At 50.9% G+C, this 25000-nt stretch overlaps 1 protein-coding gene across 1 annotated transcript; it reads left to right on the forward strand.

Moving 5' to 3' along the window:
• Nucleotides 1–13977: 13977 nt before the first annotated feature.
• Nucleotides 13978–24875, forward strand: LOC142905298 (uncharacterized). The gene is made up of 4 exons (XM_076055345.1): nt 13978–14085; nt 17024–17138; nt 20328–20377; nt 22310–24875. The coding sequence occupies exons 1-4, from the start codon at nt 14057–14059 to the stop codon at nt 24873–24875; spliced, it is 2760 nt and encodes a 919-aa protein (XP_075911460.1). The 5' UTR covers nt 13978–14056.
• Nucleotides 24876–25000: the final 125 nt, after the last annotated feature.

Consider the following 25000-nt stretch of genomic DNA (forward strand, 5'->3'; position numbering starts at 1 on the left):
CCCTCACCACCCCCATCACCCCCAACACCTGCACCCCATCACCACCCCTCACCACTCATCACCCCTCAACTACACCACCATCCACCATCACCCCCACCCACCATCACCACCATCACCACCATCACCACCACCACCATCACCACCACCACCATCACCACCACACCACCATCACCACCATCACCACCACCACCATCACCACCATCACCACCACCACCACCACCACCATCACCACCATCACCACCACCACCAACCCACCATCACCACCACCACCATCACCACCATCACCACCATCACCACCACCACCACCACCACCACCATCACCACCATCACCATCACCACCACCACCATCACCACCATCACCACCATCACCACCATCACCACCACCACCATCACCACACCACCACCATCACCACCATCACCACCACCACCATCACCACCATCACCACCATCACCACACCACCATCACCACCACCATCACCACCATCACCACCATCACCATCACCACCACCATCACCACCATCACCACCACCACCATCACCACCATCACCACCATCACCACCACCATCACCATCATCACCATCACCACCATCACCACCATCACCACCATCACCATCACCACCACCATCACCATCACCACCATCACCATCATCACCACCATCACCATCACCACCATCACCATCACCACCATCACCATCACCACCACCACCATCACGACATCACCACCATCACCATCATCACCACCATCACCATCACCACCATCATCATCACCACCATCACCAACACCACCATCACCACCATCACCACCATCACCATAACCACCATCACCATCACCACCACCATCACCACCATCACCACCATCACCATCACCACCATCATCACACATCACCACCATCACCACCACCACACCACCATCACCATCACCACCATCACCACCATCATTACCACCATCATCACCATCACCACCATCACACATCACACCACCATCACCATCACCACCATCACCATCACCACCATCACCATCACTACCATCATTACCACCATCATCACCATCACCACCATCACCATCATCACCATCACCACCATCACCACCATCACCACCATCACCATCACCACCATCACCATCACCACCATCACCACCACCACCATCACCACCACCATCACCACCATCACCACCATCACCATCACCACCACCATCACCACCACCATCACCATCACCACCATCACCACCACCATCATCATCACCATCACCACCACCAACACCACCATCACCACCACCATCATCACCACCACCATCACCATCACCACCACCATCACCACCATCACCACCACCACCATCACCATCACCACCATCCCCATCACCACCACCAACACCACCATCACCACCACGATCATCACCATCACCATCACCACCACCATCACCACCATCACCACCACCACCATCACCACCATCACCATCACCACCATCACCATCACCACCAACACCACCATCACCAACACCACCATCACCACCACCACCATCACCACCATCCACCCACCAACACCACCATCACCACACCACCACCACATCACCACCACCACCATCACCACCATCACACCACCATCACCACCACCATCACCACCATCACCATCACCACCACCATCACCATCACCACCATCACCACCATCACCACCATCACCACCACCACCATCACCACCACCACCACCACCACCATCACCACCATCACCACCATCACCACCACCACCATCACCACCATCACCACCACCATCACCACCACCACCATCACCACCATCACCACCACCACCATCACCACCACCACCACCCACCATCACCACCACCACCATCACCACCATCACCACCACCACCATCACCACCATCACCATCACCACCATCACCATCACCACCAACACCATCACACCATCACCACCACCACCATCACCACCATCACCATCACCACCACCACCACCACCATCACCACCATCACCACCATCACCACCACCACCATCACCACCATCACCACCACCACCACCATCACCACCATCACCACCACCACCATCACCACCATACCACCATCACCACCATCACCATCACCATCACCACCATCACCACCACCACCACCACCATCACCATCACCACCATCACCACCATCACCACCATCACCACCATCACCATCACCACCATCACCACCACCATCACCACCATCACCACCATCACCATCACCACCATCACCATCACCACACCATCACCACCATCACCATCACCACCATCCCATCACCACCACCACCATCACCACCATCACCATCACCACCATCACCACCATCACCATCACCACCATCACCATCACACCACCATCACCACCACCATCACCACCATCACCACCACCATCACCACCATCACCATCACCACCACCATCACCACCACCATCACCATCACCACCATCACCACCACCATCACCATCACCATCACCACCACCATCACCATCATCACCATCACCACCATCACCACCATCACCACCATCACCATCACCACCACCATCACCATCACCACCATCACCATCATCACCACCATCACCATAACCACCATCACCATCACCACCATCACCATCACCACCACCACCATCACGACCATCACCACCATCACCATCATCACCACCATCACCATCACCAACACCACCATCATCATCACCACCATCACCAACACCACCATCACCACCATCACCACCATCACCATAACCACCATCACCATCACCACCACCATCACCACCATCACCACCATCACCATCACCACCATCATCATCACCATCACCACCAACACCACCATCACCACCATCACCACCATCACCATCACCACCATCACCACCATCACCACCACCATCACCACCATCACCATCACCACCATCACCACCATCATTACCACCATCATCACCATCACCACCATCACCACCATCACCACCACCATCACCACCATCACCACCATCACCATCACCACCATCACCATCACTACCATCATTACCACCATCATCAATCATACCATATACCATCACCACCATCACCACCATCACCACCATCACCATCACCACCATCACCATCACACCATCACCACCACCACCATCACCACCATCACCATCACCACCATCACCACCATCACCACCATCATCACCATCACCACCACCATCACCACCATCACCACCATCACTATCATCACCACCATCACCATCACCACCACCATCACCACCATCACCACCATGACCATCACCACCATCACCACCATCACCACCACCACCATCACCACCATCACCACCATCACCACCACCATCACCACCATCACCATCACCACCACCACCACCATCACCACCATCACCACCATCACCATCACCACCATCACCACCATCACCACCACCATCACCATCACCACCACCATCACCACCATCACCACCATCACCACCATCATCACCACCATCATCACCATCACCACCATCACCATCATCACCATCACCATCACCACCATCACCACCATCACCACCATCACCACCACCATCACCACCATCACCATCACCACCATCACCATCACCACCACCACCATCACCACCATCACCACCATCACCATCACCACCACCATCACCACCATCACCACCATCACCATCACCACCATCACCACCACCACCATCACCACCATCACCATCACCACCATCACCACCACCATCACCATCACCACCATCACCACCATCATCACCATCACCACCACCATCATCACCACCATCACCACCATCACCACCATCACCACCACCATCACCACCATCACCACCATCACCACCACCACCATCACCATCACCACCACCACCATCACCACCATCACCACCATCACCACCATCACCATCATCACCATCACCACCATCACCACCATCACCACCACCATCACCACCATCACCATCACCACCACCATCACCACCATCACCACCATCACCACCATCATCACCACCACCATCACCACCATCATCACTATCACCACCATCACCATCACCACCGTCACCATCACCACCAAAATCATCCCAAGGAGGAGGTCGTGGGTTCGATCCTGTGACCCTAACAAGATGTCTATGTGTGTCTCTGTGTCTCTGTGTGTCTCTGTGAGTCTCTGTGTGTCTCTTTATGTGTCTGTGTGTCTCTGTGAGTCTCTGTGAGTCTCTGTGAGTCTCTGTGTGTCTCTGTGTGTCTCTGTGAGTCTCTGTCTGTCTCTGTGTGTCTCTGTGAGTCTTTGTGTGTCTCTGTGGGTCTCTGTGAGTCACTGTGAGTCTTTGTGTGTCTCTGTGTGTGTCTGTCTGTCTCTGTGAGTCTCTGTGAGTCTCTGTCTGTCTCTGTGTGTCTCTGTGAGTCTTTGTGTGTCTCTGTGGGTCTCTGTGAGTCACTGTGAGTCTTTGTGTGTCTCTGTGTGTCTCTGTGGGTCTCTGTGGGTCTCTGTGAGTCACTGTGAGTCTTTGTGTGTCTCTCTGTGTCTCTGTGGGTCTCTGTGGGTCTCTCTGTGTCTCTGTGTGTCTCTGTGAGTCTCTGTCTGTCTCTGTGTGTCTCTGTGAGTCTCTGTGTGTCTCTGTGTGTCTCTGTGTGTCTCTCTGTCTCTCTGTGTCTCTGTGGGTCTCTGTGTGTCTCTGTGTGTCTCTGTGTGTCTCTGTGAGTCTCCGTGAGTCTCTGTGTGTCTCTGTGTGTCTCTGAGTCTGTCTGTGTGTCTCAGTGAGTCTCCGTGAGTCTCCGTGTGTCTCTGTGTGTCTCTGTGTGTCTCTGTGAGTCTCTGTGTGTCTCTGTGTGTCTCTGTGAGTCTCTGTGTGTGTCTGTCTGTGTCTCTGTGAGTCTCTGTTTGTCTCTGTGTCTCTGTGTGTCTCTGTGAGTCACTGTGTGTCTCTGTGTGTCTCTGTGAGTCTCTGTGTGTCTCTGAGTCTCTCTGTGTCTCTGTGTGTCTCTGTGGGTCTCTGTGAGTCTCTGTCTGTCTCTGTGGGTCTCTGTGTGTCTCTGTGAGTCTCTGTGTGTCTCTCTGTGTCTCTGTGTCTCTCTGTGTGTCTCTGTGAGTCTCTGTCTGTCTCTGTGGGTCTCTGTGTGTCTCTGTGTGTCTCTGTGAGTCTCTGTGTGTCTCTGTGTGTCTCTGTCTGTCTCTGTGGGTCTCTGTGGGTCTCTGTGAGTCTCTGTGTGTCTCTGTGAGTCTCTGTGTGTCACTGTGTGTCTCTGTGTGTCTCTGTGAGTCTTTGTGTGTCTCTGTGTGTCTCTGTGAGTCTCTGTGGGTGTCTGTGAGTCTCTGTGTGTCTCTGTGGGTCTCTGTGAGTCTCTGTCTGTCTCTGTGGGTCTCTGTGTGTCTCTGTGAGTCTCTGTGTGTCTCTCTGTGTCTCTGTGTCTCTCTGTGTGTCTCTGTGAGTCTCTGTCTGTCTCTGTGTGTCTCTGTGTGTCTCTGTGAGTCTCTGTGTGTGTCTCTGTGAGTCTCTGTGTGTCTCTGTGTGTCTCTGAGTCTCTCTGTGTCTCTCTGTGTCTCTGTGAGTCTCTGTGTGTCTCTGTGTGTCTCTGTGTCTGTCTGTGTGTCTCAGTGAGTCTCCGTGTGTCTCTGTGTGTCTCTGTGAGTCTATGTGTGTCTCTGTGAGTCTCTGTGTGTGTCTGTGTGTCTCTCTGTGAGTCTCTGTGTGTCTCTGTGAGTCTCTGTGAGTCTCTGTGAATCTCTGTGGGTCTCTTTGAGTCTCTGTGTGTCTCTGTGAGTCTCTGTGTGTCTGTGTGAGTCTCTGTGTGTCTGTGCGTCTCTCTGTGTCTCTCTGTGTCTCTGTGTGTCTCTGTGAGTCTCTGTGTGTCTCTGTGTGTCTCTGTGTGTCTCTGTGTCTCTCTGTGTCTCTCTGTGTGTCTGTGTGTGTCTCTGTGCGTCTCTGTGTGTCTCTGTGAGTCTCTGTGTGTCTCTGTGTGTCTCTGTGAGTCTCTGTGTGTCTCTGTGAGTATCTCTGAGTCTCTGTGAGTCTCTGTGTCTCTCTGTGTCTCTCTGTGTGTCTCTGTGTGTCTCTGTGTGTCTCTGTGTCTCTCTGTGTCTCTGTGAGTCTCTGTGAGTCTCTGTTTGTCTCTGTGAGTCTCTGTTTGTCTCTGTGAGTCTCTGTGTGTCTCTGTGTGTCTCTGTGTGTCTCTCTGTGTCTGTGTGTCTCTGTGAGTCTCTGTGTGTCTATGTGAGTCTCTGTGAGTCTCTGTGTGTCTCTGTGTGTCTCTGTGTCTCTGTGTGTCTCTGTGAGTCTGTGTGTCTCTGTGAGTCTCTGTGTGTCTCTGTGAGTATCTGTGAGTCTCTGTGAGTCTCTGAGTCTCTGTGTCTCTCTGTGTGTCTCTGTGTGTCTCTGTGTGTCTCTCTGTGTCTCTGTGTGTCTCTGTGAGTCTCTGTGTGTCTATGTGAGTCTCTGTGAGTCTCTGTGTGTCTCTCTGTGTCTCTATGAGTCTCTGTGTGTCTATGTGATTCTCTGTGAGTCTCTGTGTGTCTCTCTGTGTCTCTGTGAATCTCTGTGTGTCTCTGTGTGTCTCTGTGAGTCTCTGTCTGTCTCTCTCAGTCTCTGTGTGTCTCTGTGTCTCTGTGAGTCTCTCTGAGTATCTGCGTCTCTCTGTGAATCTCTGTGAGTCTCTGTGAGTCTCTGTGTGTCTCTGTGTGTCTCTCTGTGTGTCTCTGTGAGTCTCTGTGTCTCTCTGTGAGTCTCTGTGTCTCTCTGTGTGTCTCTGTGAGTCTCTGTGTGTCTCTGTGAGTCTCTGTGTCTCTCTTTGTGTCTCTGTGTCTCTCTGTGTCTCTCTGTGTGTCTCTGTGAGTCTCTGTGAATCTCTGTGAGTCTCTGTGAGTCTCTGTGAGTCTCTGTGAGTCTCTGTGTGTCTGTGTGTCTCTGTGTGAGTCTCTGTGTGTCTCTGTGAGTCTCTGTGTCTCTCTGTGTGTCTGTGTCTCTCTGTGTCTCTGTGTGTCTCTGTGTGTCTCTCTGTGTGTCTCTCTGTGTCTCTGTGTGTCTCTGTGAGTCTCTCTGAGTATCTGTGTCTCTCTGTGAATCTCTGTGTGTCTCTGTGAGTCTCTGTGTGTCTCTGTGTGTCTCTCTGTCTCTCTGTGTGTCTCTCTGAGTGTCTCTGTGTGTCTCTGTGTCTCTCTGTGTCTCTGTGAGTCTCTCTGAGTCTCTGTGAGTCTCTGTTTGTCTCTGTGAGTCTCTGTGTGTCTCTGTGTGTCTCTCTGTGTCTGTGTGTCTCTGTGAGTCTCTGTGTGTCTATGTGAGTCTCTGTGAGTCTCTGTGTGTCTCTGTGTGTCTCTGTGTCTCTGTGTGTCTCTGTGAGTCTGTGTGTCTCTGTGAGTCTCTGTGTGTCTCTGTGAGTATCTGTGAGTCTCTGTGAGTCTCTGTGTGTCTCTGTGTGTCTCTGTGTGTCTCTATGAGTCTCTGTGAGTCTCTCTGAGTATCTGTGTTTCTCTGTGAATCTCTGTGTGTCTCTGTGAGTCTCTGTGTCTCTCTGTGTGTCTCTGTGTCTCTCTGTGTCTCTCTGTGAGTCTCTGTGTGTCTCTGTGTGTCTCTATGAGTCTCTGTGAGTCTCTCTGAGTATCTGTGTGTCTCTCTGTGTCTCTGTGAGTCTCTGTGTGTCTCTGTGAGTCTCTGTGTGTCTCTGTGTGTCTCTGTGAGTCTCTGTGTGTCTCTGTGTGTCTCTGTGAGTCTCTGTGTGTGTCTCTGTGAGTCTCCGTGAGTCTCTGTGTATCTCTGTGTGTCTCTGAGTCTGTCTGTGTGTCTCAGTGAGTCTCCGTGAGTCTCCGTGTGTCTCTGTGTGTCTCTGTGTGTCTCTGTGAGTCTTTGTGTGTCTCTGTGTGTCTCTGTGAGTCTCTGTGTGTGTCTCTCTGTGTCTCTGTGAGTCTCTGTTTGTCTCTGTGTCTCTGTGTGTCTCTGTGAGTCACTGTGTGTCTCTGTGTGTCTCTCTGTGTCTGTGTGTCTCTGTGAGTCTCTGTGTGTCTATGTGAGTCTCTGTGAGTCTCTGTGTGTCTCTGTGTGTCTCTGTGTCTCTGTGTGTCTCTGTGAGTCTGTGTGTCTCCATGAGTCTCTGTGTGTCTCTGTGAGTATCTGTGAGTCTCTGTGAGTCTCTGTGTGTCTCTGTGTGTCTCTGTGTGTCTCTGTGTGTCTCTATGAGTCTCTGTGAGTCTCTCTGAGTATCTGTGTTTCTCTGTGAATCTCTGTGTGTCTCTGTGAGTCTCTGTGTCTCTCTGTGTGTCTCTGTGTCTCTCTGTGTCTCTCTGTGAGTCTCTGTGTGTCTCTGTGTGTCTCTATGAGTCTCTGTGAGTCTTTCTGAGTATCTGTGTGTCTCTCTGTGTCTCTGTGAGTCTCTGTGTGTCTCTGTGAGTCTCTGTGTGTCTCTGTGTGTCTCTGTGAGTCTCTGTGTGTCTCTGTGAGTCTCTGTGTGTGTCTCTGTGAGTCTCCGTGAGTCTCTGTGTGTCTCTGTGTGTCTCTGAGTCTGTCTGTGTGTCTCAGTGAGTTTCCGTGAGTCTCCGTGTGTCTCTGTGTGTCTCTGTGTGTCTCTGTGTGTCTCTGTGAGTCTCTGTGTGTGTCTCTCTGTGTCTCTGTGAGTCTCTGTTTGTCTCTGTGTCTCTGTGTGTCTCTGTGAGTCACTGTGTGTCTCTGTGTGTCTCTGTGAGTCTCTGTGTGTCTCTGTGTCTCTGTGTGTCTCTGTGTGTCTCTGTGTCTGTCTGTGTGTCTCTGTGTGTCTCTCTGTGTCTGTGTGTCTCTGTGAGTCTCTGTGTGTCTATGTGAGTCTCTGTGAGTCTCTGTGTGTCTCTGTGTGTCTCTGTGTCTCTGTGTGTTTCTGTGAGTCTGTGTGTCTCTGTGAGTCTCTGTGTGTCTCTGTGAGTATCTGTGAGTCTCTGTGAGTCTCTGTGTGTCTCTGTGTGTCTCTGTGTGTCTCTGTGTGTCTCTATGAGTCTCTGTGAGTCTCTCTGAGTATCTGTGTTTCTCTGTGAATCTCTGTGTGTCTCTGTGAGTCTCTGTGTCTCTCTGTGTGTCTCTGTGTCTCTCTGTGTCTCTCTGTGAGTCTCTGTGTGTCTCTGTGTGTCTCTATGAGTCTCTGTGAGTCTCTCTGAGTATCTGTGTGTCTCTCTGTGTCTCTGTGAGTCTCTGTGTGTCTCTGTGAGTCTCTGTGTGTCTCTGTGTGTCTCTGTGAGTCTCTGTGTGTCTCTGTGTGTCTCTGTGAGTCTCTGTGTGTGTCTCTGTGAGTCTCCGTGAGTCTCTGTGTGTCTCTGTGTGTCTCTGAGTCTGTCTGTGTGTCTCAGTGAGTCTCCGTGAGTCTCCGTGTGTCTCTGTGTGTCTCTGTGTGTCTCTGTGAGTCTTTGTGTGTCTCTGTGTGTCTCTGTGAGTCTCTGTGTGTGTCTCTCTGTGTCTCTGTGAGTCTCTGTTTGTCTCTGTGTCTCTGTGTGTCTCTGTGAGTCACTGTGTGTCTCTGTGTGTCTCTCTGTGTCTGTGTGTCTCTGTGAGTCTCTGTGTGTCTATGTGAGTCTCTGTGAGTCTCTGTGTGTCTCTGTGTGTCTCTGTGTCTCTGTGTGTCTCTGTGAGTCTGTGTGTCTCTGTGAGTCTCTGTGTGTCTCTGTGAGTATCTGTGAGTCTCTGTGAGTCTCTGTGTGTCTCTGTGTGTCTCTGTGTGTCTCTATGAGTCTCTGTGAGTCTCTCTGAGTATCTGTGTTTCTCTGTGAATCTCTGTGTGTCTCTGTGAGTCTCTGTGTCTCTCTGTGTGTCTCTGTGTCTCTCTGTGTCTCTCTGTGAGTCTCTGTGTGTCTCTGTGTGTCTCTATGAGTCTCTGTGAGTCTTTCTGAGTATCTGTGTGTCTCTCTGTGTCTCTGTGAGTCTCTGTGTGTCTCTGTGAGTCTCTGTGTGTCTCTGTGTGTCTCTGTGAGTCTCTGTGTGTCTCTGTGTGTCTCTGTGAGTCTCTGTGTGTGTCTCTGTGAGTCTCCGTGAGTCTCTGTGTGTCTCTGTGTGTCTCTGAGTCTGTCTGTGTGTCTCAGTGAGTTTCCGTGAGTCTCCGTGTGTCTCTGTGTGTCTCTGTGTGTCTCTGTGAGTCTCTGTGTGTCTCTGTGTGTCTCTGTGAGTCTCTGTGTGTGTCTCTCTGTGTCTCTGTGAGTCTCTGTTTGTCTCTGTGTCTCTGTGTGTCTCTGTGAGTCACTGTGTGTCTCTGTGTGTCTCTGTGAGTCTCTGTGTGTCTCTGTGTCTCTGTGTGTCTCTGTGTGTCTCTGTGTCTGTCTGTGTGTCTCAGTGAGTCTCCGTGAATCTCTGTGGGTCTCTTTGAGTCTCTGTGTGTCTCTGTGAGTCTCTGTGTGTCTGTGTGAGTCTCTGTGTGTCTGTGCGTCTCTCTGTGTCTCTCTGTGTGTCTCTGTGTGTCTCTGTGAGTCTTTGTGTGTCTCTGTGTGTCTCTGTGTGTCTCTGTGTCTCTCTGTGTCTCTCTGTGTGTCTGTGTGTGTCTCTGTGCGTCTCTGTGTGTCTCTGTGAGTCTCTGTGTGTCTCTGTGTGTCTCTGTGAGTCTCTGTGTGTCTCTGTGAGTATCTCTGAGTCTCTGTGAGTCTCTGTGTCTCTCTGTGTCTCTCTGTGTGTCTCTGTGTGTCTCTGTGTGTCTCTGTGTCTCTCTGTGTCTCTGTGAGTCTCTGTGAGTCTCTGTTTGTCTCTGTTTGTCTCTGTGAGTCTCTGTGTGTCTCTGTGTGTCTCTGTGTGTCTCTCTGTGTCTGTGTGTCTCTGTGAGTCTCTGTGTGTCTATGTGAGTCTCTGTGAGTCTCTGTGTGTCTCTGTGTGTCTCTGTGTCTCTGTGTGTCTCTGTGAGTCTGTGTGTCTCTGTGAGTCTCTGTGTGTCTCTGTGAGTATCTGTGAGTCTCTGTGAGTCTCTGAGTCTCTGTGTCTCTCTGTGAGTCTCTGTGAGTCTCTGTGTGTCTCTCTGTGTCTCTATGAGTCTCTGTGTGTCTATGTGATTCTCTGTGAGTCTCTGTGTGTCTCTCTGTGTCTCTGTGAATCTCTGTGTGTCTCTGTGTGTCTCTGTGAGTCTCTGTCTGTCTCTCTGAGTCTCTGTGTGTCTCTGTGTCTCTGTGAGTCTCTCTGAGTATCTGCGTCTCTCTGTGAATCTCTGTGAGTCTCTGTGAGTCTCTGTGTGTCTCTGTGTGTCTCTCTGTGTGTCTCTGTGAGTCTCTGTGTCTCTCTGTGAGTCTCTGTGTCTCTCTGTGTGTCTCTGTGAGTCTCTGTGTGTCTCTGTGAGTCTCTGTGTGTCTGTGTGAGTCTCTGTGTGTCTGTGCGTCTCTCTGTGTCTCTCTGTGTGTCTCTGTGTGTCTCTGTGAGTCTCTGTGTGTCTCTGTGTGTCTCTGTGTGTCTCTGTGTCTCTCTGTGTCTCTCTGTGTGTCTGTGTGTGTCTCTGTGCGTCTCTGTGTGTCTCTGTGAGTCTCTGTGTGTCTCTGTGTGTCTCTGTGAGTCTCTGTGTGTCTCTGTGAGTATCTCTGAGTCTCTGTGAGTCTCTGTGTCTCTCTGTGTCTCTCTGTGTGTCTCTGTGTGTCTCTGTGTGTCTCTGTGTCTCTGTGAGTCTCTGTGAGTCTCTGTTTGTCTCTGTTTGTCTCTGTGAGTCTCTGTGTGTCTCTGTGTGTCTCTGTGTGTCTCTCTGTGTCTGTGTGTCTCTGTGAGTCTCTGTGTGTCTATGTGAGTCTCTGTGAGTCTCTGTGTGTCTCTGTGTGTCTCTGTGTCTCTGTGTGTCTCTGTGAGTCTGTGTGTCTCTGTGAGTCTCTGTGTGTCTCTGTGAGTATCTGTGAGTCTCTGTGAGTCTCTGAGTCTCTGTGTCTCTCTGTGTGTCTCTGTGTGTCTCTGTGTGTCTCTCTGTGTCTCTGTGTGTCTCTGTGAGTCTCTGTGTGTCTATGTGAGTCTCTGTGAGTCTCTGTGTGTCTCTCTGTGTCTCTATGAGTCTCTGTGTGTCTATGTGATTATCTGTGAGTCTCTGTGTGTCTCTCTGTGTCTCTGTGAATCTCTGTGTGTCTCTGTGTGTCTCTGTGAGTCTCTGTCTGTCTCTCTGAGTCTCTGTGTGTCTCTGTGTCTCTGTGAGTCTCTCTGAGTATCTGCGTCTCTCTGTGAATCTCTGTGAGTCTCTGTGAGTCTCTGTGTGTCTCTGTGTGTCTCTCTGTGTGTCTCTGTGAGTCTCTGTGTCTCTCTGTGAGTCTCTGTGTCTCTCTGTGTGTCTCTGTGAGTCTCTGTGTGTCTCTTTATGTGTCTGTGTGTCTCTGTGAGTCTCTGTGTCTCTCTGTGAGTCTCTGTGTCTCTCTGTGTGTCTCTGTGAGTCTCTGTGTGTCTCTGTGAGTCTCTGTGTCTCTCTTTGTGTCTCTGTGTCTCTCTGTGTCTCTCTGTGTGTCTCTGTGAGTCTCTGTGAGTCTCTGTGAGTCTCTGTGAGTCTCTGTGTGTCTGTGTGTCTCTGTGTGAGTCTCTGTGTGTCTCTGTGAGTCTCTGTGTCTCTCTGTGTGTCTGTGTCTCTCTGTGTCTCTCTGTGTGTCTCTGTGTGTCTCTGTGTGTCTCTCTGTGTGTCTCTCTGTGTCTCTGTGTGTCTCTGTGAGTCTCTCTGAGTATCTGTGTCTCTCTGTGAATCTCTGTGTGTCTCTGTGAGTCTCTGTGTGTCTCTGTGTGTCTCTCTGTCTCTCTGTGTGTCTCTCTGAGTGTCTCTGTGTGTCTCTGTGTCTCTCTGTGTCTCTGTGAGTCTCTCTGAGTCTCTGTGAGTCTCTGTTTGTCTCTGTGAGTCTCTGTGTGTCTCTGTGTGTCTCTCTGTGTCTGTGTGTCTCTGTGAGTCTCTGTGTGTCTATGTGAGTCTCTGTGAGTCTCTGTGTGTCTCTGTGTGTCTCTGTGTCTCTGTGTGTCTCTGTGAGTCTGTGTGTCTCTGTGAGTCTCTGTGTGTCTCTGTGAGTATCTGTGAGTCTCTGTGAGTCTCTGTGTGTCTCTGTGTGTCTCTGTGTGTCTCTATGAGTCTCTGTGAGTCTCTGTGAGTCTCTCTGAGTATCTGTGTTTCTCTGTGAATCTCTGTGTGTCTCTGTGACTCTCTGTGTCTCTCTGTGTGTCTCTGTGTCTCTCTGTGTCTCTCTGTGAGTCTCTGTGTGTCTCTGTGAGTCTCTCTGAGTATCTGTGTCTCTCTGTGAATCTCTGTGTGTCTCTGTGAGTCTCTGTGTGTCTCTGTGTGTCTCTCTGTCTCTCTGTGTGTCTCTCTGAGTGTCTCTGTGTGTCTCTGTGTCTCTCTGTGTCTCTGTGAGTCTCTCTGAGTCTCTGTGAGTCTCTGTTTGTCTCTGTGAGTCTCTGTGTGTCTCTGTGTGTCTCTGTGTGTCTCTCTGTGTGTCTCTCTGTGTCTCTATGAGTCTCTGTAAGTCTCTCTGTCTGTCTCTGTGGGTCTCTGTGTGTCTCTCTGTGTCTCTGTGTCTCTCTGTGTGTCTCTTTGTGTCTCTGTGAGTCTCTGTGTCTCTCTGTGAGTCTCTGTGTGTCTCTGTCTGTCTCTCTGAGTCTCTGTGTGTCTCTGTGTCTCTGTGTGTCTCTCTGAGTATCTGTGTGTCTCTGTGTCTCTCTGTGTTTCTGTGAGTCTCTCTGAGTCTCTGTGAGTCTCTGTTTGTCTCTGTGAGTCTCTGTGTGTCTCTGTGTGTCTCTGTGTGTCTCTCTGTGTCTGTGTGTCTCTGTGAGTCTCTGTGTGTCTCTGTGTGTCTCTGTGAGTCTCTGTCTGTCTCTGTGGGTCTCTGTGTGTCTCTCTGTGTCTCTCTGTGAGTCTCTGTGTGTCTCTGTGAGTCTCTGTGAGTCTCTGTGTGTCTCTGTGTGTCTCTGTGTGTCTCTGTGTGTCTCTCTGTCTCTCTGTGTCTCTCTGTATGTCTCTGTGAGTCTCTGTGAATCTCTGAAAATGACCATCACCTCCTCTCCACCCTCCCCACCCTCCCCACCCTCCCCACCCTCTCCACCCTCCCCACCCTCCCCACCCTCCCCACCCTGCCCACCCTCCCCACCCTGCCCACACAGAGGCCCACGAGTTGTATGAGAAGCGAGTTTTGACCATCGCGGGCATCGCCATCGCTCTTCTCGTGGTGGCAGTGATGTGTGTGGTGGCTTACTGTGCTGGAAAGTGAGTAGCTGAGTCAGTCACTCAGTCAGTCAGTCACTCAGTCAGTCACTCAGTCAGTCAATCACTCAGTCAGTCACTCAGTCAGTCAGTCAGTCACTCAGTCACCCACTCACTCACTCACTCACCCACACAGTAAGTCACTCAGTCAGTCAGTCACTCATTCACTCAGTCAGTCACTCAGTCACTCAGTCACTCAGTCAGTCACTCAGTCAGTCACTCACTCAGTCAGTCACTCAGTCAGTCACTCACTCATTCACTCAGTCAGTCAGTCACTCAGTCACTCAGTCACTCAGTCACTCAGTCAGTCACTCAGTCAGTCAGTCAGTCAGTCAATCAGTCAGTCAGTCACTCAGTCAGTCACTCAGGCAGTCACTCAGTCAGTCATTCATTCAGTCAGTCAGTCACTCAGTCAGTCACTCAGTCACTCAGTCAGTCACTCACTCAGTCACTCAGTCAGGCACTCAGTCATTCAGTCAATCATACAGTCACCCATTCAGTCACTCAGTCAGTCACTCAGTCACTCAGTCAGTCACTCAGTCAGTCAGTCACTCACTCAGTCAATCAGTCAGTCACTCAGTCACTCACTCAGTCACTCAGTCAGTCACTCAGTCAGTCACTCAGTCACTCACTCAGTCACTCAGTCATTCAGTCACTCACTCAGTCACTCAGTCAGTCACTCAGTCAGTCACTCAGTCATTCACTCACTCAGTCACTCAGTCACTCACTCGGTCACTCAGTCATTGACTCGGTCAGTCAGTCAGTCAGTCAGTCACTCACTCAGTCACTCAGTCACTCACTCAGTCACTCAGTCAGTCAGTCAGTCACTCAGTCAGTCAGTCACTCAGTCAGTCACTCAGTCAGTCACTCAGTCACCCACTCACTCAATCACCCACTCACTCACTCACCCACTCAGTAAGTCACTCAGTCAGTCAGTCACTCAGTCAGTCAGTCACTCAGTCAGTCACTCAGTCACTCACTCAGTCACTCAGTAACTCACTCAGTCACTCAGTCAGTCACTCAGTTACTCAGTCAGTCACTCAGTCACTCACTCCACTCACTCAATCAGTCAGTCAGTCAGTCACTCAGTCACTCAGTCACTCAGTCAGTCACTCAGTCACTCACTCACTCAGTCAGTCACTCAGTTAGTCAGTTATTCACTCACTCAGTCAGTCGCTCAGTCACTCACTCACTCAGTCAGTCACTCAGTCACTCAGTCACTCACTCAGTCAGTCACTCAATCAGTCACTCAGTCAGTCACTCAGTAACTCAGTCAATCACTCAGTCAGTCAGTCACTCAGTCAGTCACTCAGTCAGTCAGTCACTCACTCAGTCAGTCAATCACTCAGTCACTCAGTCAGTCACTCAGTCACTCACTCAGTTGCTCACTCAGTCACTCACTCAGTCACTCAGTCATTCAGTCAGCCACTCAGTCAGTCACTCAGTCAATCACTCAGTCATTCAGTCACTCAGTCAGTCACTCAGTCAGTCACTCACTCAGTCAGTCACTCAGTCAGTCACTCAGTCAGTCACTCAGTCACTCAGTCAGTCAGTCACTCAGTCACTCAGTCATTCAGTCACTCACTAAGTCACTCAGTCAGTCACTCAGTCAGTCACTCAGTCAGTCACTCAGTCTGTCAGTCACTCAGTCAGTCACTCAGTCACTCAGTCAGTCAGTCACTCAGTCAGTCAGTGACTCAGTCACTCAGTCAGTCAGTCACTCAGTCAGTCACTCAGTCAGTCACTCAGTCAGTCAGTCACTCAGTCACTCAGTCAGTCAGTGACTCAGTCACTCAGTCAGTCACTCAGTCAGTCACTCAGTCAGTCACTCAGTGACTCAGTCAGTCACTCACTCATTCACTCAGTCAGTCACTCAGTCAGTCACTCAGTCACTCAGTCAGTCACTCGCTCAGTCACTTAGTCAGTCAGTCACTCAGTCAGTCACTCAGTCACTCAGTCACTCGCTCAGTCACTGTCACTCATTCGCTCACTCAGTCACTCAGTCAGTCACTCACTCAGTCACTCAGTCAGTCACTCACTCAGTTACTCAGTCACTCATTCAGTCACTCAGTTACTCAGGCAGTCACTCTATCACTCAGTCACTCAGTCAGTCACTCACTCAGTCACTCAGTCAGTCACTCACTCAGTCACTCATTCACTCACTCAGTCACTCAGTCAGTCACTCAGTCACTCAGTCAGTCACTCAGTCAGTCACTCACTCACCCACTCAACCACTCACTCACTCATTCACTCATTCACTCACCCACTCATTCACTCACTCACCCACTCACTCACTCACCCACTCACTCACCCACTCACCCACTCACTCACTCACCCACTCACCTACTCACTCACCCACTCACCCACTCACTCACCCACTCACCCACTCACTCAGTCAGTCACTCCGTCAGTCACTCAGTGACTCAGTCAATCACTGAGTCATCCACTCACTCACCCACTCACTCACCCACTCACTCACTCACTGATCCACTCACTCACTCACTCACCCACTCACTCACCCACTCACCCACTCACTCACTCACCCACTCACTCACTCACTCACCCACTCACTCACTCACCCACTCACCCACTCACTCACCCACTCACCCAGTCACTCAGTCAGTCACTCAGTCAGTCACTCAGTGACTCAGTCAATCACTCAGTCATCCACTCACTCACCCACTCACTCACCCACTCACTCACTCACCCACTCACTCACTGATCCACTCACTCACTCACTCACCCACTCACTCACTCACCCACTCACTCACTCACCCACTCACTCACTCACCCACTCACTCACCCACTCACTCACTCACCCTCTCACTCACTCACCCACTCACTCACTCACCCACTCACTCAGCCACTCCCCCACCCACCCACTCAGCAACTCCCCCATGATGGGCGTGTCTAACAAACTGAGCATTCTGATTGGGCGCAGGAAGTCCAGGAGGAAGGTACGGGAGCGTGCCATTGGCAAGCGGGGCGGTCACGTGATCGCCAACGGCTCCGCCCACGAGCCTGGAGCCAGCCAATCGCAGACGAGACTCACGGAGGTGAGAGAGTGGGAGGATTAAACTTTGACCCCTAACCCCAAATCCTAACCCCAAATCCTAACCCCAAATCCTAACCCCAAATCCTAACCCCAAATCCTAACCCCAAATCCTAACCCCTAACCCCAAATCCTAACCTCAAATCTTAACCCCAAATCCTAACCCCAAATTCTAACCCCAAATCCTAACCCCAAATCTTAACCCCAAATCCTAACCCCTAACCCCAAATCCTAACCCCAAATCCTAACCCCAAATCTTAACCCCAAATCCTAACCCTAAATCCTAACCCCAAATCCTAACCCCTAAGCCCAAATCCTAACCCCAAATCCTAACCCCAAATCCTAACCCCAAACCCTAACCCCAAATCCTAACCCCAAATCCTAACCCCAAATCCTAACCCCAAATCCTAATCCCAAATCCTAATCCCAAATCCTAATCCCAAATCCTAATCCCAAACCCTAACCCCAAATCCTAACCCCAAATCATGACCCCAAATCCTAACCCCAAATCCTAACCCCAAATCTTAACCCCAAATCCTGACCCCAAATCCTAACCCCAAACCCTAACCCCAAATCCTAACCCCAAATCCTAACCCCAAATCCTAACCCCTAACCCCAAATCCTAACCCCAAATCCTAACCTCAAATCCTAACCCCAAATCCTAACCCCAAATCCTAACCCCTAACCCCAAATCCTAACCCCAAATCCTAACCCCAAATCCTAACCCCAAATCCTAACCCCAAACCCTAACCCCAAATCCTAACCCCAAACCCTAACCCCAAATCCTGACCCCAAATCCTAACCCCAAATCCTAACCCCAAATCCTAACCCCAAATCCTAACCCCAACCCCTAACCCCAAATCATCACCCCAAATCCTAACCCCAAATCCTAACCCCAAATCCTAACCCCAAACCCCTAACTCTTGTACCCTAACCCCTAACTCTAATACCCTAACCCCTAACTCTAATACCATAACCCCTAACTCTAATACCATAACCCCTAACTCTAATACCCTAACCCCTAACTCTATTACCCTAACCCAAACCATTAACTCTAATACCCTAACCCAAACCCCTAACTCTAATACCCTAACCCCTAACTCTAATACCCTAACCCAAACCCCTAACTCTAATACCCTAACCCCTAACTCTAATACCCTAACCCCTAACTCTAATACCCTAACCCAAACCCCTAACTCTAATACCCTAACCCTAACCCCTTCCTCTAATACCCTAACCCCTAACTCTAATACCCTAACCCAAACCCCTAACTCTAATACCCTAACCCAAACCCCTAACTCTAATACCCTAACCCCTAACTCTAATACCCTAACCCAAACCCCTAACTCTAATACCCTAACCCAAACCCCTAACTCTAATACCCTAACCCCTAACTCTAATACCCAAACCCCTAACTCTAATACCCTAACCCCTAACTCTAATACCCTAACCCCTAACTCTAATACCCTAACCCAAATCCCTAACTCTAATACCCTAACCCCTAACTCTAATACCCTAACCCAAACCCCTAACTCTAATACCCTAACCCCTAACTCTAATACCCTAACCCATAACTCTAATATCCTAACCCCTAACTCTACTACCCAAACCCTAACTCTAATACCCAAACCCCTAACTCTAATACCCTAACCCCTAACTCTAATACCCTAACCCCTAACTCTAATACCCAAACCCCTAACTCTAATACCCTAACCCCTAACTCTACTACCCAAACCCTAACTCTAATACCCAAACCCTAACTCTAATACCCAAACCCCTAACTCTAATACCCTAACCCCTAACTCTAATACCCAAACCCCTAACTCTAATACCCTAACCCCTAACTCTAATACCCTAACCCCTAACTCTAATACCCAAACCCTAACTCTAATACCCAAACCCCTAACTCTAATACCCTAACCCCTAACTCTAATACCCTAACCCCTAACTCTAATACCCTAACCCCTAACTCTAATACCCTAACCCCTAACTCTAATACCCAAACCCCTAACTCTAATACCCTAACCCCTAACTCTAATACCCTAACCCATAACTCTAATACCCTAACCCCTAACTCTAATACCCTAACCCTAACCCCTAACTCTAATACCCTAACCCCTAACTCTAATACCCTAACCCCTAACTCTAATACCCTAACCCCTAACTCTAGTACCCTAACCCCTAACTCTAATACCCTAACCCCTAACTCTAATACCCTAACCCCTAACTCTAATACCCTAACCCCTAACTCTAATACCCTAACCCCTAACTCTAATACCCTAACCCCTAACTCTAATACCCTAACCCCTAACTCTACTACCCTAACCCCTAACTCTAATACCCTAACCTCTAACTCTAATACCCTAACCCCTAACTCTAATACCCTAACCCCTAACTCTAATACCCTAACCCCTAACTCTAATACCCTAACCCCTAACTCTAATACCCTAACCCAAACACCTAACTCTAATACCCTAACTCTAATACTCTAACCCCTAACTCTAATACCCAAACCCCTAACTCTAATACCCTAACCCCTAACTCTAGTACCCTAACCTCTAACTCTAATACCCAAACCCCTAACTCTAATACCCAAACCCCTAACTCTAATACCCTAACCCCTAACTCTAATACCCTAACCCAAACCCCTAACTCTAATACCCTAACCCCTAACTCTAATACCCTAACCCCTAACTCTAATACCCTAACCCCTAACTCTAATACCCTAACCCAAACACCTAACTCTAATACCCTAACCCCTAACTCTAATACTCTAACCCCTAACTCTAATACCCAAACCCCTAACTCTAATACCCTAACCCCTAACTCTAGTACCCTAACCTCTAACTCTAATACCCAAACCCCTAACTCTAATACCCAAACCCCTAACTCTAATACCCTAACCCCTAACTCTAATACCCTAACCCAAACCCCTAACTCTAATACCCTAACCCCTAACTCTAATACCCTAACCCAAACCCCTAACTCTAATACCCTAACCCATACCCCTAACTCTAATACCATAACCCCAACTCTAATACCCTAACCCCTAACTCTAATACCCTAACCCAAACCCCTAACTCTAATACCCTAACCCCTAACTCTAATACCCTAACCCCTAACTCTAATACCCTAACCCCTAACTGTAACCCTAAATCCAAACTCCCACTCTTTTACTCCAATGCCTCCTCAGTTTGCTGTAAAGGTGCCTGAAGAGGTGGAAGTCTCCCCCATAGAGACACGGTGAGTTACTCACCAACTCACTCACCCACTCGCTCACTCACCTACTCACTCACCAACTCACTCACCCACTCGCTCACCCACCTACTCACTCACCAACTCACTCATCCACTCGCTCACCCACCTACTCACTCACCAACTCACTCATCCACTCGCTCACTCACCTACTCACTCACCAACTCACTCACCCACTCGCTTACCCACCTACTCACTCACCAACTCACTCACCCACTCGCTCACTCACCTACTCACTCACCAACTCACTCACCCACTCGCTCACCCACCTACTCACTCACCAACTCACTCACCCACTTGCTCACTCACCTACTCACTCACCAACTCACTCACTCACCAACTCACTCACCCACACGCTCACCTACTCACTCAGCCACTCGCACTCACCTACTCACTCACCAACTTACTCAGCCACTCGCTCACTCACCTACTCACTCACTCACCCACTCGCTCACTCACTCACTCACTCACCTACTCACTCAGCCACTCCTCACTCACCTACTCACTCACCAATTCACTCACCCAATCGCTCACTCACCTACTCACTCACCAACTCACTCACCCACTCGCTCACTCACCTACTCACTCACCTACTCACTCACCAACTCACTCATCCACTCGCTCACTCACCTACTCACTCACCAACTCACTCACCCACTCGCTCACTCACCCACCCACCCACTCACTCACCCACTCGCTCATCCTCTCGCTCACTCACTCACTCACCTACTCACTCACTCACCCGTTCACTCACTCACCCGTTCACTCACTCACCCGCTCACTCACTCACCCACTCACTCACTCAATCACCCACTCACTCACCCACTCACCCACCCACTCACTCACTCACTCACCCACTCACTCACTCACTCACCCACTCACCTACCCACCCACCCACTCACTCATCCACTCACTCACTCACTCACCCACTCACTCACTTACCCACTCGCTCACTCACTCAGCCAATCACCCACTCACTCAGCCAATCACCCACTCACTCACTCGGGGAAAAATCGCCAGGGTCGGGATCAAACCCACGACCTCCTGTGTACCAGGCGAGGTAGTCAACATCTCATCAGCGTCATATGGGATCGAATCCACGACTTCCTGTGTACCAGGCGAGGTAGTCAACATCTCATCATCGTCATTTGGGATCGAACCCACAACTTCCTGTGTACCAGGCGAGGTAGTCAACATCTCACCAGGGTCATTTGGGATCGAACCCTAAGACTTCCTGTGTTCCAGGTGATGTAATCAACATCTCATCAGGGTCATATGGGATCGAACCCTAAGACTTCCTGTGTACCAGGCGAGGTAGTCAACATCTCATCATCGTCATATGGGATCGAACCCTAAGACCTCCTGTGTACCAGGCGAGGTAGTCAACATCTCACCAGGGTCATTTGGGATCGAACCCCAAGACTTCCTGTGTACCAGGCGAGGTAGTCAACATCTCATCAGGGTAATTTGGGATCGAACCCACGACCTCCTGTGTATCAGGCGAGGTAGTCAACATCTCATCAGGGTCATTTGGGATCGCACCCACGGCCTCCTGTGCACCAGGCGAGGTAGTCAACATCTCATCAGGGTCAGTTGGGATGGAACCCACGACCTCCTGTGTACCAGGCGAGGTAGTCAACATCTCATCAGGGTCATTTGGGATCGAACCCACGACCTCCTGTGTACCAGGCGAGGTAGTCAACATCTAATCAGGGTCATATGGGATCGAACCCACGGCCTCCTGTGTACCAGGTGAGGTAGTCAACATCTCATCAGGGTCATATGGGATCGAACCCACGGCCTCCTGTGTACCAGGTGAGGTAGTCAACATCTCATAAGAGTCATTTGGGATCGAACCCACGACTTCCTGTGTACCAGGTGATGTAATCAACATCTCCCCCCATCCCCCCCTCCCTCCAGGTTTTGTTCCGCTAGCTCCGCCCCCTCCTCCTGCCTCCACCAATTAGAGACGCCCCCTGGTGGGCCCAGCCCCGCCCAGGCTCCGCCGGCCTCCCCTGATTGGCCTCCGCGTGGACCAATCGCTGGGCAGCATCACCACCACCACCAGCAGCAGCAGGAGGAGGAGGAGCGACCCCTGCTGGTCGCCACGCCCCCTAGCAACGTCAGGGCGTGCCTGGCCACGCCCCATGGCAACGGCAGTGCGTGCCTGGCCACGCCCCATGGCAACGTCAGGGCCTGCCTGGCCACGCCCCATGGCAACGTCAGGGCCTGTCTGGCCACGCCCCATGGCAACGGCAGGGCCTGCGTGGCCACGCCCCATGGCAACGGAAGGGCCTCCCTGGCCACGCCCCATGGCAACGGCAGTGCCTGCCCGGCCACGCTCCATGCCAACGGCAGGGCCTACGTGGCCACGCCCCATGGCAACGGCAGTGCCTGCGTGGCCACGCTCCATGGCAACGGCAGGGCCTGCGTGGCCACGCCCCATGGCGACGGCAGTGCCTGCCCGGCCACGCCCCCTGGCAACGGCAGGGCCTGCCCGGCCACGCCCCCTAGCAACGTCAGGGCGTGCGTGGCCACGCCCCATGGCAACGGCAGGGCCTGCGTGGCCACGCCCCCTGGCAACGGCAGTGCCTGCCCGGCCACGCCCCCTAGCAACGTCAGGGCGTGCGTGGCCACGCCCCCTGGCAACGGCAGGTCCCAGCAACAGCAACAGCAGCAGCAGGGGACGTCACAGCGGCCACTACAACAACTACAACAACAACATCAACAACATCAACAACAACAACAACTACAACAACAACTACAACAACAACATCAACAACAACAATATCCACAACAACATCAACAATATCAACATCAACAACAACAACATCAACAACAACATCAACTACAACATCAACTACAACAACAACAATATCAACAACAACAATATCAACAACATCATCAACAACAACAACAACAACAACCGCTAGCACAGCAGCAGCAAGCGCTGGTGCAACAGCGGCAACAGCAGCATCGACAACGCCCCCGACAACAACAACGTCAACAACAACGTCAACAACAACAATTACAACAACAACAACGTCAACAACAACAACTACTACAACAACTACTACAACAACTACCACAACAACATCAACTACAACAACGTCAACAACAACGTCAACAACAACAACTACAACGTCAACAACAACAACTACCACAACAACAACTACAACATCAACAACAACAACAACAACAATTACAACAACAACTACAACGTCAACAACAACAACTACCACAACTACAACAACTACAACATCAACAACAACGTCAACAACGTCAACAACAACAACTACAACGTCAACAACAACAACTACCACAACTACAACGTCAACAACAACAACAACTACAACAACTACCACAACTACAACATCAACAACAACTACAACAACGTCAACAACGTCAACAACAACTACAACATCAACAACAACTACCACAACAACAACTACAACAACATCAACAACTTCAACAACTTCGTCCCCCGCTTGTAAAACCACAACAACAACGCCGACCGGAGTGGGTGGTGGTGGCCGTGGGTGGCGATAACGGTGATGGTTGTGGTGATGGTGGTTGTGGTGTTGTTGGTGGTGATGGTGGTGGTGTTGTTGGTGGTGGTGGTGGTGATGGTGGTGATGGTGGTGATGGTGGTGGTGTTGTTGGTGGTGATGGTGGTGGTGATGGTGGTGGTGGTGGTTGTGGTGTTGGTGATGGTGGTTGTGGTGGTGGTTGTGGTGGTGGTGATGGTTGTGGTGGTGGTGGTTGTGGTGTTGGTGATGGTGGTTGTGGTGGTGGTTGTGGTGGTGGTGATGGTTGTGGTGGTGGTTGTGGTGTTGGTGATGGTGGTGATGGTGGTGATGGTTGTGGTGGTGGTTGTGGTGTTGGTGATGGTGGTGGTAGTTGTGGTGGTGGTGGTGTTGGTGATGGTGGTGATGGTTGTGGTGGTGGTGGTGGTGGTTGTGGTGTTGGTGATGGTGTTGGTGATGGTGGTGATGGTTGTGGTGGTGGTGGTGGTTGTGGTGGTTGTGGTGGTGTTGGCCTCACCGCTACCACCAACGGCGACCTCTGCTACTATGACGATGTTGATGACAACGATGATAATGATGACGATGACGATGATGACGACAACAATGACAACAATGACGACAACAATGACAACAATGACGACAACAATGACAATGATGACGACGTTGACGATGATGACGTCGATGATGACGTTGATGATGATGACGTCGATGATGACGTCGACGATGACGTCGATGATGACGTCGATGATGACGTCGTCGATGACGACGACCGGCGTGTCCTGGCGCTGCCGTCGCCCAAGGCCGGCCTGGCCAACGCCGCCTACGGAGCTGCCGGAATGTTCCACGGTCACGTGGGGGGGCCGGTGGGGGTGGGGGTGGGGGGGGGAGTGGTGGGGGGGGCGGTGGGGGGGGTAGAGACGACGCCGTGGGTGGACACAAACAGAAACTTTGACCCCTGACACGGTGGTGATGGCGATGATGATGATGGTGGTGATGACGATGATGACGATGATGATGACGATGATGATAACGATGGTGGTGGTGATGACGATGGTGGTGGTGATGACGATGGTGGTGGTGATGA

This window comes from Petromyzon marinus, chromosome 71 (assembly GCF_048934315.1).
Source record: "Petromyzon marinus isolate PM22_M1 ecotype Great Lakes invasive population chromosome 71, UKy_Petmar_22M1.pri1.0, whole genome shotgun sequence".
In the NCBI taxonomy this organism is placed as follows: domain Eukaryota; kingdom Metazoa; phylum Chordata; class Hyperoartia; order Petromyzontiformes; family Petromyzontidae; genus Petromyzon; species Petromyzon marinus.

Coding starts and splice junctions, on each gene's coding strand:
- LOC142905298 (XM_076055345.1), top strand. CDS start 14,057: ATGTGTGTGGTGGCTTACTGTGCTGGAAA. Junction 17,139..20,327: donor CGCAGACGAGACTCACGGAG/GTGAGAGAGTGG, acceptor ATGCCTCCTCAG/TTTGCTGTAAAGGTGCCTGA. Junction 20,378..22,309: donor GTCTCCCCCATAGAGACACG/GTGAGTTACTCA, acceptor CCCTCCCTCCAG/GTTTTGTTCCGCTAGCTCCG.